The sequence below is a fragment of the Phlebotomus papatasi genome, chromosome 3, assembly GCF_024763615.1.
Source record: "Phlebotomus papatasi isolate M1 chromosome 3, Ppap_2.1, whole genome shotgun sequence".
NCBI lineage: Eukaryota > Metazoa > Arthropoda > Insecta > Diptera > Psychodidae > Phlebotomus > Phlebotomus papatasi.
In genome coordinates, this window is record NC_077224.1 from 33,962,409 (window position 1) to 33,976,656 (window position 14,248).

Here is a 14,248-nt window from a genome sequence, read left to right on the forward strand (position 1 = left end):
AAAAGGGATTCGAACCCGTAACACTGTCCTAATACGAGACGAACTCTCCTCCACTTAGGGGAACGTACTCTCTATTCGAACGTTCATGCCTTCGAATAATGTGAATTTTCTTTAAATTTTCCTAAGACTTAAACATTTCTATTAAATATTAGTTAGCTTTTTATTAATTATTGATAATTATGTGGCAATCATGTGGAAATCTCTTAGGAAAAGTAAAAGAAATTCATATTATTCGGCATGAACGTTCGCAGGGAGAGTACTTTTCCTTACTTATTGTGTGCTCTGTTAAATACATTTATCGGCTTTATTTTTGAGAATTACGCCGGTAAATATAGAGATAAGAAAGAGGAAGGTACAATTTAAAATGATAGGGAATCACGAATCTAGGAAAGAAAGGATAGGAAGTCTTCGACATCATCGGGAATTGAACACTTGCCATTTTGTGTAAGACTCCCTCAACGTGACAACTTAACATGCAAGGGCCATTGAGGGTATCAAAATTTGAAAACGAATTTATTATTACGAAAATTAGTCAGTTGAAAATTTATAATACCGAAAAAGTTGTGAGAAAATGTGGCCAGAAAGGGCATTTTAAAATAAATAGCTTCAAAATGCATTAAAGTGGTCTATTTTGATGGAAATTTCTTACAGTATGTAAAGGCCCTATTGTCAAATTTCACGTCAAATTTAAATTTGACATTATTTTTTTCAACTGTCAGTTGCAACATTTTAGATTTATCAAGTATTTCTAAAAACCTATTAAAAAAAAAACAATTCTCATCTCTAATCTCTAGGTCGTACAATAGTAATAAAATAAAATGCTAGAGCGAGAAAAAACAATTGAGAATTTTGCTGGGGTAGACACGCGAAAAAGACATCGAAGAGGAGAAAAAAAAGTGTACAACAGAGTTGCGAATGAGACAACAAATCGAGGAAATTGCCCTTCTCACTGCCATGCAGGGGAAAAATAAATCAAACATAAAGTGTTTTAAAAGCACCACTTTAGAATACTTTTTTTCCCAAGTGGTTCTCTATTTGGTGGAACTGTTAGCACACATACATATGTGTTGGCAACATCCCACAGTTTTTGCGCAATTTTCCCCGGCGATCCGGCGCTCTGGGCAGAGGCGGAGTTTCCCACACTAAGCACCCAACTCACACGTCCACTGGCGGAGAGCTGTGAGCATCCTTCAGATGCACAGACAAATCGATATGGCGACCAAATCGATGCCGCCGCCGTGAGAAAGTGACCGGAATCAGTCACTGAGAATTCCTGGGCTAATTGTCACAATTACAGATGATGGGGAGGGAGATACCTGACAATTGAGGTTCTTAGCATTACCTTCGCTATCCCACTCACTCCCATGTTGGGAAGATAGATGACAGTTGAGATAGAGTATGATGAGATGAATACGGAGAAGTACCTTTAGAACCAGCTTCCGTCACTTACGCGGATAATTGTTTTCCGTTTTTCCCACAAAGCTCCGTTTCAGCTGCTCCTCGTGGCCACGAAAGCTTCCCCGCAGCGCTGCAGGCGATTGGTTGGTAACTGGAGGAGGAGCCATGGAGTGTGTGAACTGTGAAAAGGGAGAAACAGTGGGAGAGAGCTGACGGATTGGCGGCGGAAAGTGGTTCTTGCACACTAGAGTGGTGGTATGGTTTTCAGTGTTGGTCCAACTCTTACCGTGAGATCATGTGTCTCTAGTTTCCTGCGTCTAACAGCGCCTGAGGAAGAGATCATTTGACGTGTTAATTGAGTGCAAGACTTTTCTTCCTCAACTTCGGTGGCAGTGCATGTCCGCCTCGATTCTCTTTCTCGTGCCACCGAACAAGACGGTTCAGTTTGTGATTTTGCACTTGTGATTTCGTGTTGACTCTTAAGTTATCCGTGGTTAATCTACATCACTTGCACCTGGAATAACTTTGCTCCAATCGCTTGGGTGTAATATCACAAAATTTATTCCCGAAAAAACTTACTGGAGACTTTAATATCATTGGTAAACCTGCGAACTGGACAAAAAAAATCAAATTCCCAATCAGTTAGTAGGTGAAGCGAATTTGAACAAGAAGTTGGTGAAGTTAATGAGCTAATTAGTGTTTTAAAAGCGAAAATTAAATAATTTTTCAAAGTGCATCTGATGCAATTGGTGGAAAATTACGTAAAAGCAAACATAGCATTACAAACACACTTCGCTAAAGTCATCGGCCCAGTGAAGCCGTGCATCACAGTGAAGCCAACATAGTTGCAGTGAACGCGTCGCGATCGCAGTAATCGTTGGCGATTAAGCAAATTTAAAACAATAAACACCAATAGCACACATTATGGAACTATAAGAAAAATAACAAGAAGCATATAATGCAGCAGAAAATGCGGACATAATTTAACACTTGACTGTAAGGAAAGTAAAAGCAAACCAATTTAATCAGTATATAAATTGCTAATAAATAATAATACAAAAAAAAACGGTGGAAAATAAATAATAACACAGTGATAAATGAGAACGTAACTTTACCTAATTTACTTTGGTATATCCGCTTTCGGGGCTAGTGTGGTATCTTTTTGGCTGTTACAACTAATAACAAGACCCAGTGAGCCAAAAAGGAAAGTCACGAAAACAAGGGACAATTTTAACTAAGAACTCTGTGACAAAGTGACAAAGGGTGCCAGATACTTTCTTTCCCGAGTGGCAGAGTAACTGCGTCAAAATCGTGCTGCAGTGGTTAACGTCGGGCGGAAGCCCATTTCCAGCAACCAATATTAGTGGCATATCGGACATTGCGGGGGCTGACATGACGGTCCCAGTGCAGCGTGGCTCCATGGCCGTGCTGCAGCCCCCACGGTCCCGCTTCATGATCACGGACATCCTGGCGGGTAGCGGTGGTGGTGGCGGTGCCGCCGCAGCGGCTCTCCATCACCATCCGCTCCATCATCATAATTCAGGAGGTGGCGGTCGAGATGGAAGTGAAGATGGACGTTCCCCAAGTCCTGGGCCGCGAGATCTAAGTGTAACGCCGGGTAATCGACACCTACATCATCCTGCCGACGATAGCGACAGTGATTCGAGTGGACCCCTTGACAATCACAGTGTCTGTAGTAATGGTAAGTCCATTACGATATTTTTAAATTACTTTACAAGCTCCTCAGTCTCTCATACTGGACGTAAAATCGTGATTCTAGTAGGACATCGTTTAGTCCTATTTGTATTTGGACTAGTTCTGGTTCCCAATTAGATTCTTCTGAACTTTTTATACATTTACTGAAGTTACTAGGTTACTGTTTTTTTTAGTAACCGTATCTTTAAAATTAATATAAGTAATATTAAATCAAATCGTTAATTTCAATGTTCATTTTAAAATTCCCGTATTGTAAAATTTTGACAGTCCATGAATTGTCCACAAAACTACCATCTAGGCCGGTTACTCTTTCCATACTGATTTTTTTTTCTAAGTCGTGTTAGTTCTAGCATTCACAAAATGATGAAATGGTTGCCATTTAGGAATAAAATTAAAAAATAATATAATATTAAGTGTATAATATTTAAAAAGCGGATTTGTTGTGAGAATCGAACCCGTGGCACGTTAACGTTTCAAGGTTAGGTAGTTCAGTTACTCTTTGAAAACTATTTTAAGTTACTGCATTCAATTTATGACATTCTTCAATTGTTCGTGAGGAGTTTTTACTGTTTTAAAAGTTTAATGTAAATCGTAAAATATTTTTAAATTGTGTTAATTATTGAATAATTTTGTATAATAAAAATTGACCTAATATAGATTATTCAGTCTCAGTTGATCTATTTGTGTTTTTAGAAAACTAATAAAAATAAAATTTTACAGGAAAAGTAAAAGTTTTTTTTTTAAATAAAAGACTGGTTAACACGTTTGTTAATAATACTAAGACAGCGACGGATGCAACGGTGTAGTCGCTTGTTGCATTTACATTGCTTTTGTTTTCAATATGCGTCACTGTTGTGTTAAGTAGATCTAGTTAATTCGTTAAATCTTGCCCCAGGTTCTCAATAAAAAAAAAAATTAAAAAAACCCGTTCAAATACAAATTATTTATTTTATTTATTTCGATGTAACCGGGCTTTTATTGCCATTTTGTACATTGTTCAGTTTACAAGTTTCTTATTCAGTTTACAATGTTTCGTGAAAAATGTCCATTCAGACGCTTCAATCATTTGCACCGGGTGGGACTCGAACTCACAACTGTGACAGTCTAGCTAGGGGTCACACCGCCCAAGAGCCGAACGCTCTTACCAATTGCACCACGGACCCTCCAAATCCAAATTAACATTTTAATTTTTAATGTGTTTGCCGCGTATTGGAGTTGCACTGTATAGTAACAAATTTTTGAGTTAAGGCTAACTCTTAGAAGACTATTTGCTATAGTTAAGGAATAATAATTAAATATTGTTTATGAATAAAATCTATTTATCTATCGAACTAAAACTAAATCTAGATCTAAAATCTAAAATAATGAATCTATGGATCTAAACTTAAACGGAATTTAACATACGTTATTATATGACTTAAAATAAATCTTGAAGATATTTTAATACTTTATGATTGATATATTTTATGCATTTTGTTGCAAAATACGAATCAAACACAATTACAGTTTTTAAGACAGGGCTTGAATTTGAGGCTATGAATAACTTTTAAAAAAATGCATTTATTTTCTTTTTTTGTAATTATTTGTATTATTGTTTCTTAGGCATTATCGCCTTTCGGTTCTCATCCTATTTAAAACAATAAGAAATCTTGTATTTAAAAACGTTTGATATGAAAACAAAAGAGTTTTGATTTATTTGTTGATACATGTATATTTCCTGTATTATTTTTCCTACACGGGTTAGCAGGTCAAATTTGGAAGTTGCGGTACCCTAATTGCAAAGTTTGGTATCCGATTCTCTATCATGAGCATTTTGTACGTACGTAATCCCATAGGGGTTGGTCCTATTGGTCCCATTCAGTAATTGAACTCAGTCGTTTCTTGTACATCTTATGCTTAAGTTCCTCAATGTCTGTGGTCTTAAGGCTGAGGTGTCCTGTCCTGGGAGTAAGAAGATTTTCATCTCTGTGAGAGAGTTTTGTCGTCAAGAAATAAAGAGAGAGAGCGAGAGTGAACTAAAAGGCCTCTGTTCACACACAAGAAACGATGAAATCAACAATACGCTAAGCTGATTATGTGATTAACGTCTTGACTTATCAAATTCGTCACTTTATTTAAAACGCATTTAAAATTTTATTATTTCACTGTGATCCTCCTATATGTGTGAGTCTTAACTATAGTTGGGAAGTGTAGCGCAAAAATGCCATTAACTTGTTACATTATTTATTTAGTCTGATATATATATTTTTTTCCTTCTTTTAAAATATATTAACACAAATACAAACTCACGCAACCAGCAAACAGCTGCCTTAATTCTGGTTTTTTTTCGCAACAACATTTGAGGGGGTTTTCTCTGAGAGATGGAATTATTATTATGAGTATCTTGGAGACATAATATCGGAGGCATCGCACCTCTTTTTTTTATACTTCTTTTGCCTGACCGAAGAAAGAAGGTACAAACGATACGATAAATGAAGTGAGGCACCCAAAGTGATATTCAATGTGGAAAAGTGTTGATCCAATTAAGAATGACAAATTATTGATATAGTTTCTGGTGACAACAAGCAATTTTCCGAATTAGGGTAGAATCATCGCGACTTGACTTCCGTTATTATTAGCGCCTGTCACCCAAACTGATTACCAATCAAATCAACACTCGATAAATTATTTATTGTGTCTAAATGAAGAGTATATAAATTATTTAACAATCACATTTCACACACAATCAACAAGCACTATAAATATTCCGTGTATATGGATGATTATCGATGATTGTTAACAGTTTGTGATTCGTAAATTCGAGTTATATCTTAACCCTAGATTTGAGCTCGATTTTTTTTGTTCATTTACTAAATTTAGAATTCAGTTATTGACTTTTTATAGACATTTAGTAATCTTTATAGTTTTATTTACAACTTTATAATTCAGTTTTATATTATTGAAAAAGTTTTATTTTTTTATTATTAATTTTTCCAATAATCTACATATCAAAATCTGCTTGCGTATTTAACAAATTTATTGAATTTCTTTAATGATAGATCTTTAGTCTTGATTATAGGTTTAAGATATGGGTTAAGGGCAGAATCACGTTGACAATAAAATGCTCGCCGTGGCCTCACCGTATTTCGTTAATTTACACATTTTTATTGCAATTCTTACGCAAAATCTCGATTACCGTATTACCTTTTCTCATACTCGGTGGCACTAGGTAAACATAATATAAGAAAATTGAAGAAATAAAACGAAAATTCGATAAACGGTAAGCAAAAAAAAAATGTAAGAGAAATTAATCGTAGTTTTTTTTGCTCACCGTTTATCGCATTTTCGTTTTATTTCTTCAATTTTCTTATATTATTTTCATCTAGTTCCACCGAGTATGAGATAAGGTAATACGGTAATGGAAAATTTGCGTAAGAGTTGCAATGAAAATACGTAAATTAACGAATTATTGTGAGCATTAAAGCGTAAAGTACTCGTTTAACTTTAGTTAAGAAATATAGAAAATTCGATCGTTATTTTAAGTTACAAGATTTTTTAATGTTAAATTCGAATCCTATTCAGTAAAATTTTACTGTAAATTTCGTAACAGAAAACAAATTAATTTATATCCAGAAAATCCCATATACGTCGAGTCCTAGTTCCCTTACGGGGTTATTATTTACAAATTATTATTTTTTTAAGTAATTTTAATTTAGGTTTTATACATATTGTACACCTAAAGGTTTGCTTTCTTAAATTAAAATTTTAAAGAATATATCTTTAGATAATTTGAATGATATAAATAAATAAATAAATAAATGATTAAACATCCTCGTTTTGGAAATAAAAATTTGAGGAAAAATACAATAGCCGTACTCACTATGGCGCTGTTAACTTGTAATATCGTTATCTCGTTATGTTCTCGTAATGTATTTTAGCCGTACTCACTATGGCGCTGTTATCTTGTAATATCGTTATCTCGTTATCTCGTTATGTTCTCGTAATGTATTTTATAAATGAAAAATTATAACAAGATAACAGATTACGGAGATTACGAGATAACAACGCCATAGTGAGTACGGCTTTTATAAATGAAAAATTATAACAAGATAACAGATTACGGAGATTACGAGATAACAACGCCATAGTGAGTACGGCTAATGAAACGTAAGTCTGTTTTTATTTGAAGTAAGACTTATTTTTTTTTTGATATTTTATGTCCAGGCACAATAACTTTTGTTTTGTAAACATGCTTTTGACATTTCAATGAGTGTGAATGAAATCTCGATCTAGTCATCTCGCTCACTCACATAGGAAATTTTAATAAAAACATGTTTACAAACAAAAGTTATTGTGCATTGGTCATAAAATTTGAGCTGTTTACATAAATTTACAAAAAAAAAGAATGAAAAATAATAACAAAGGCACAGTATTTCAGAAAAGCCTTCTGGAAAGCGAGATTTCTAAACATTCATTAAGATTTTTTTGTGTAAGGATGGGACTGATGATAAATGCGAACCCAGAACACTTACATTGTAGAACAAGCGCTCCATCAATAAAGTCATTGCAATAATAATTGAATTGAAATTCAAATTGCAGGCAACGCCTCATAATGGTCCATTTTATTTATTTGCTGATGCCTTTTAATTATCATAAAGATCGTGGACATACTACAAAAGATGAAGTTGATGACATTTGACAAGATTTCCATATTATATATTTCTCTCTCTTTTTCTCAGATGAATCTTAAAAAAACGTAATCCAAATAGTATTACAAAAACGTTATAAATGTGCGACGTGTCTTGGGCGATTTGCCGTTTGGTGTTAAAATAAATTTACGGATTATAGTCTGAATGAGATCATTTTTTGCTCTCCATCTGGTTAAAACATCATTAACTCTCAATGTTGTCGCACGATTTCTTTTCACACCGAAATAAAGCGTATCGATATGACCAGTATGAATGGGGAATTGAAAAGAGAAAGAGAGGAGTGTCAACAGCCATAAATATTTTAATCTCATACATAGCTCAGCATTTATACATTTAATATTCACACATTGTAAGTGTGAATTAGAGGCAAGAAAAATTTTGTCTACAGCAAAATGGCAAGTAATAAAATTAAGCAAATATTATCCCAAAGCATGGTGTTGATGTGAATGGCAAAATACAAAGTGCAATATGATGCTTTTTGTGGCATAGTTTTTTTTTATTGTTGTTGCTGTTGACTTTAATTGTGTCGATGACTGTGTGTGGGGAGTTATCTTAATTGTTTTTATTGATGGAAAATCATTCCTAAAACATACTCTACAATTAAGATAATTTTATACACACATTTTGTGCCTTTTAGTTTTAGATGATGTCTGCAGGAAAAATACAGGGACGAATTAGACAGAGAATGGATTGAATTTATTTTTGAAAGTTTTTTTTTTTAAATATTAGAGTGGATTTCAGAAAATTTAGAGTTGATCTACTAATTTATATTTTTAAATCTCTAATTCCTCTTTTGGTTATCCCGAATTTGAATGGGAGGGAAATGCAATGGAATTAATGATAGAACACACATTTTAATAAGTTACACACGTATTGGGTTCAATTCTCCTTTAGGGTACACTGAGAGAAATCCGAAAAAGTTAAAATAACATTCCGGAAATATTTATTTTACCCTGCAGTATTGATCCGAAATCGGTGTAAATATTACCCTTTTTAGATGTATTGGGGGTTAAAGTTACCCTTTTTCATGTTGATTTTACCCTTAAAAAGGTCTAAAATTAACATTAAAAAATGTTGATATATTTTTACACCTAAAAAGTGTTAAAGTGTTAATGAGGAAAAAAAGTTAATCGCACCCCCTTTTTTTCTCAGTGTACGAGAAATTTTCTGAAATTAAAAGTACACTGAGAAAAACAAGAGGCCGCGCTTAACTTTTTTTCGTCATAACTTTAACACTTTTTGGGTGTAAAATTATATCAACATTTTTTTAATGTTAATTTTACACCTTTTTAAGTGTAAAATTAACTTGAAAAAGGGTAACTTTAACCCATAATACACCTAAAAAGGGTAATATTTACACCGTTTTCGGATCAATACTGCAGGGTAAAATTAACAGTTCCGGAATGTTATTTTGACTTTTTCGGATTTCTCTCAGTGTAATCACATCCAGTGCACTTCACTCTGCTTAATTTAAAAGATTTAATTACACGCCTACAAATTTTTACTTGAGGTCAGATTCTTCTACTGCAGGGGAAACCGGGGAGGTTTGGGACAGGGGTAGTGTGGAACGAGGGGATTTTTTCATTAATTATTAAAATAAATGGAATTTAACCACTACAGAATCGCTATCAAGCTTTTAAATGTGTCTTTACTAAAAGAGAAAAAACGCGTCCCACACTGCCCCAGATCGAGGAGGTTGGAGACAAAGCATCAGGTTAAATAAGTATTCTATAGGCCGAATAGAATTGTAATATACTATCGTGATTTCTTGGAATACTGTCCTAAAGTAAAATTATGAAAAAGTGTCCTAAACTTCCCCGGTCTCCCCTACTGCATTATTTTTTTTTAATATTATTATACTTCATATATACTAAAAAATATAATCACCTTTTTTATAGACTTGTTGGAAATTTAGTACAAAAATTTAGTACATGGTTTCGTATTTAGTATTTAATTTTTGCAAATATTTGCCAGAGTACAGTATTTCGATATTTTAATATTTAGTTTCTGTTTTCATTTTTTTTAACATACAAAATAAGAATTGCATAAGACTGATAACATGAGAATTCGGTTCTTATTTTAGTACTAAAATGAAATTAATGAAAATTACTAAATTAGTTTGTCTTATAAATTCCAGAATTTATGAAAATTAAAATAACAACTATACTTCTATAAATTAGAATGTATAATTTATTGAGTCAGGAAGTGTGTCTCGTGTGTTGTCGTAGTTAATATAAATAATTCTCTGAATCACTTCTTAGCACCCGCTTAAGCCCTTAGTCTATAAGTTTGGTGCAAGAGAAAAATCTCCTAATGAAAAAAAGATGAAGTAAGAAGAGGTAGAAAAGGTTGAAAAAAAAAATAACAAAACATGCACAAAATTAATGGAGAAAAAAGAGATATAATGTATCGCAATAGAATGGTCGCATGCAACTCTCACCATTATCCGCACCATGATGCACATACACTTCCCCTGATTACGTATTTACTTTGCATTTTCGCTTTATCAGACGGCAAAATCCATTATATGCATCTCAAACCGTAACAGTAAGTTGAAACATTTTCCGCATATTATCGCACACACCTGCACTATGTGTTTTCAGAAGAAGAAGAAGTGAATTAAAATGCTCAAAGAAGAATGCAATGGAGCCCACACCGGATTACCTTTCCCTTTAAACTTCTGAAAGCCTCTATAATGCCCCCACCTTAGCTTAAAATGAGAATTAAGCGCAATCTCACCAGCAGCTCTTTAGTATAAATTATGAGATTTTTTTTCATTCATTGATTGTTTTGAGAATGGTTAAAAGAGATTGAATGACTCCCTCTCAATCAAATACAAATATCATAAAAATAATATATTGAATTGAACAGCAGTGTAATCAGTGGATATATCAGTGAATTGCTATAGTCTCTGCAGGGGTAATAAATAATGCTGTTTTGATTGCTATTTTTCCTATCGTTATTTTTTTTTTATTCATTTCTGGTTGACTCGATAATCTTTTTTATTGTGTACACATTTAATTTATGATAATTTGACTTCACAAATTGCCTCTCATAGAGATTGAATGACTATAATTCCTCTGAAATGGCTGTCAGGGATTTTCAGCACATTCAAACAAAATCACGCTAAATATGATAGAGGTTTAAGCTGTTTCGGAAATCTCAATGACGGAGTATTTCAGGAGAAAATTTGCAGTTAATTCTTCCAAATTGATCTTTAGCATTGAGCTTCGATGTTTAACCCTATGATGCTGGAAAGAAGTTTACAATGCCGACAAAAAACTCTAGATCTGAAAGATACTCTATCGATGGAGTTTAGAATTAAAATAGTTTAGGGGGAGGTGGGGCTACTTTGAGCTGCCCGAGGTTTAACATGATATAATTTGGATAGACAAAATAATTGTGGATCTAAATAAAATAATCGTAAGAACCAGCTTCATTTAGAAATAAGGCGAAAAAGTCGAATAATAATTTAGCCCTACAGCTCAAAGTAGCACCACCTCCCCCTATAGAATATTTTTAACAAAATGAGTAATAAAAAAATAAATTAAATGCCGGTATATCTTGCAGAAGAACTAGGCCTTTACACGATCGATATCTGCAGACATGCATTATTACAATTTTTGATAGGGTTATCAGTCATATACTTAGAAACTTTTCGTGACCGTTTAAAAAGGTATTTTTTGAAATGTACCCTATTATGCACTAATGAATCTTGGATAATTCCTCACAATGATTCGCTCTTGAAATAAAGTTTTTTCTTTAGTTAAATATAAGTCATCTAATGGCCTCTATACACTAGGGAATTTTATTTTTTGACTGTTTTTCCTACACAACCGTAGACATTTTACTTTAATGACAGGAATTTCTATAGTGTGTGGTGGTCATAAGTATGTCTTTGCTAATATAAGAAAGTGGTACTGGCCAAAATCCCGAAAGTCAAAATCCCAAATGTGTTTGATTTGATTCTCCAATAGTGTCTCGGATAAAAGGTAAATGGAACTCTATTTGCACAAAAAGTCGTTGAAGTTCGAAGAATTCAAATTCAATTTCGAATTTTCATACTAAATTTTCGAATAAGGAGGGGGGAAATTTATCAAATTATCACGTTAAAAAGCTGGCAAAAGAGTTACTCAGTGGGAGTGATTAAATAAAATGGGACAAGAACAGTAAGCGTCGTTGTTCTATTTTTTTCCTCACAACAATGTGAAGACCGTCACATTTTGACATTTGAGCACTTCGAAATTCGAACAGGATGCCACCTGTTAGCCACCTTGCGAAAATATCAAGAAGTAAGAAAGTCTCTTTTTTGGCTTTTCAAATAGATTTTCGAATGGCTTTTCTCTTTACCAAACTCTACTTCTGTATACGGAAAGGATGGGTCGAAATACCAAACGGGTCAAAGTCGCAAATTGGTCAAAATCCCGTAAGACAAAATCTCGAATGGGCCAAAATACCAAAAAGCCAAAATTTTTAACGCCAAAATCTCGAAAGTTGAAATCCTGAACGCCAAAATCCTGAAATCCGAAATTCTGGAAAAACCAAAATACCGAATTGTCAAAATCCTGAAATCCAGAAAATTTGCCTTTGCCTCCAGTAAGTGCGGATGTAATCCTGGGAGTAGAAATTACATTTTTAAGAATTCGAAATTTTGGCACTTCGGGAGTTTGGCCTTTTCGTGATTTTGGCTTTAGGGATTTTGTCAAGTGATTATTCTTCTGCTATTTCGGTAATATTATTAATATTTAATAGTAATTCCTAACAGTTTTTAAAATATTAAATAAAATAAAAATAAAATATGAAATATTAAAGGATATTTCTTTGTGATAGTGACCATTTTTAGTCACATAATCTGACGAACCAATTTCTGTAATGGTCTTTAAGGCCTCTTCAAATTATTGGGAGTAATTTTCGTCAAAAGCTCCATTTTTGACAGAATTTTGACATTTCCACCTATAGCACTACTGCAGGTAATTTTCTTAAAAAAAACAATTTTTGATGAGAATTGCTCCCAATGTGTATAGGCCATTATACATTATGATTTTTTGTCAAAAAGGAGCACTTTGACCTAATTTTAACGAACTTTACGTGCAAATGTATCGCTTCAAAATGCTTCATTTTAACAAAAATAATTGTGCAATGTGTAAAGGCCGTACAAAAAAGTTTTTTTTTCTTTTGTTTATAATTTTATCTTAAAAAATATTTTTTATTATCAAAAGTGTGCCTTTTGATCGAATTACTTCTCTTAAAAATTAAAATATTTTACCAAGAGGAAAAATGAAGTGAACAAAAAATCGATGCTTGAATATTGAAAATCAGGCGCCTCCCTTAAAAATTTCTCTAGTGTATACACTGAGAAAAAAAAGAGGGTGCGATTAACTTTTTTTCCTCATAATTTTAACACTTTTTAGGTGTAAAAATATATATCAACATTTTTTAATGTTAATTTTACACCTTTTTAAGGGTAAAATTAACATGAAAAAGAATAATTATAACCCCCAATACACCTAAAAAGGGTAATATTTACACCGATTTTGGATCAATACTGCAGGGTAAAATTAACATTTCCGGAATGTTATTTTAACTTTTTCGGATTTCTCTCAGTGTAGAGATGTTTTAAAAGTTTAAGACTGAGTTAATGCTATATTTATTACATTTAGTTTTTTTTAATAAAAAAAAAATTAATATATAAATTTATAAGAATTTTTATAAATTTAATTATACATTAGGCTTGTCATTGGGATATATACAAAGTTTAGACAGATGAGGGTCATATATGTAAGTATTATTGCAATTGCTAAGTTTCAAATTCAACAAATTTAAATATTCAATATCCTCGCAAATGCTCTTTATCTTGTCTAAATTGCTTAAACACATAATTTTATGTCACCTTATAAAGAGAGCTACTAAAAACACGATATCAAGGAATATAATTTACATAAAATACCGCATATATTTCTGTAATGTTTTTTTTCAAATTTGCATTTTTATGCAATAGTTTAAACTTTTGTTTCAAAACACCACCCATTTCAATTTCAATGCAGTGAAAATAATTTTATATGAATAAAAATAAAACTGCTGTATTAATTTGGCCTTTTTCCTCTTCATCAAAACTCGTGTTACACAAAAATATCGTGATGATAGACGAGTATATAGGGGATTTACAAGTAAATCTACTGGAACGTTAACTGCACTGCAATAAATTTCCCGCGAAATGAAGTATTTTGTAGACATAAATATAATGATTTATTGAAAATATTTCATATTGCGTAATTGGAATGTTATGAGATTACTGTTTATAGAGTTTTGGATTTTAATAATTTATTTGTATGAGCATATAGATTACGAATCTTTGAAAAGTTCAACCATTTTATCCAACAAACAGTCCTTCTGATCATATCTTTAACGTTATTAATTGCTTTTTGAGTGATAATGTAGAGGCACCT

General features: G+C 32.8%; 1 protein-coding gene across 1 annotated transcript in view; it reads left to right on the forward strand.

Moving 5' to 3' along the window:
- The first annotated feature begins 1,464 nt into the window (after positions 1 to 1,464).
- LOC129805390 (homeobox protein B-H1-like) overlaps positions 1,465 to 14,248 on the forward strand; it is a 60,212-nt gene continuing 47,428 nt past the window's right edge. The window contains exon 1 of the mRNA XM_055853276.1: positions 1,465 to 3,100. Within this exon, the coding sequence (XP_055709251.1) occupies positions 2,791 to 3,100 (310 nt within the window). The 5' untranslated portion in view covers positions 1,465 to 2,790. The remainder of the gene's footprint in view (positions 3,101 to 14,248) is intronic.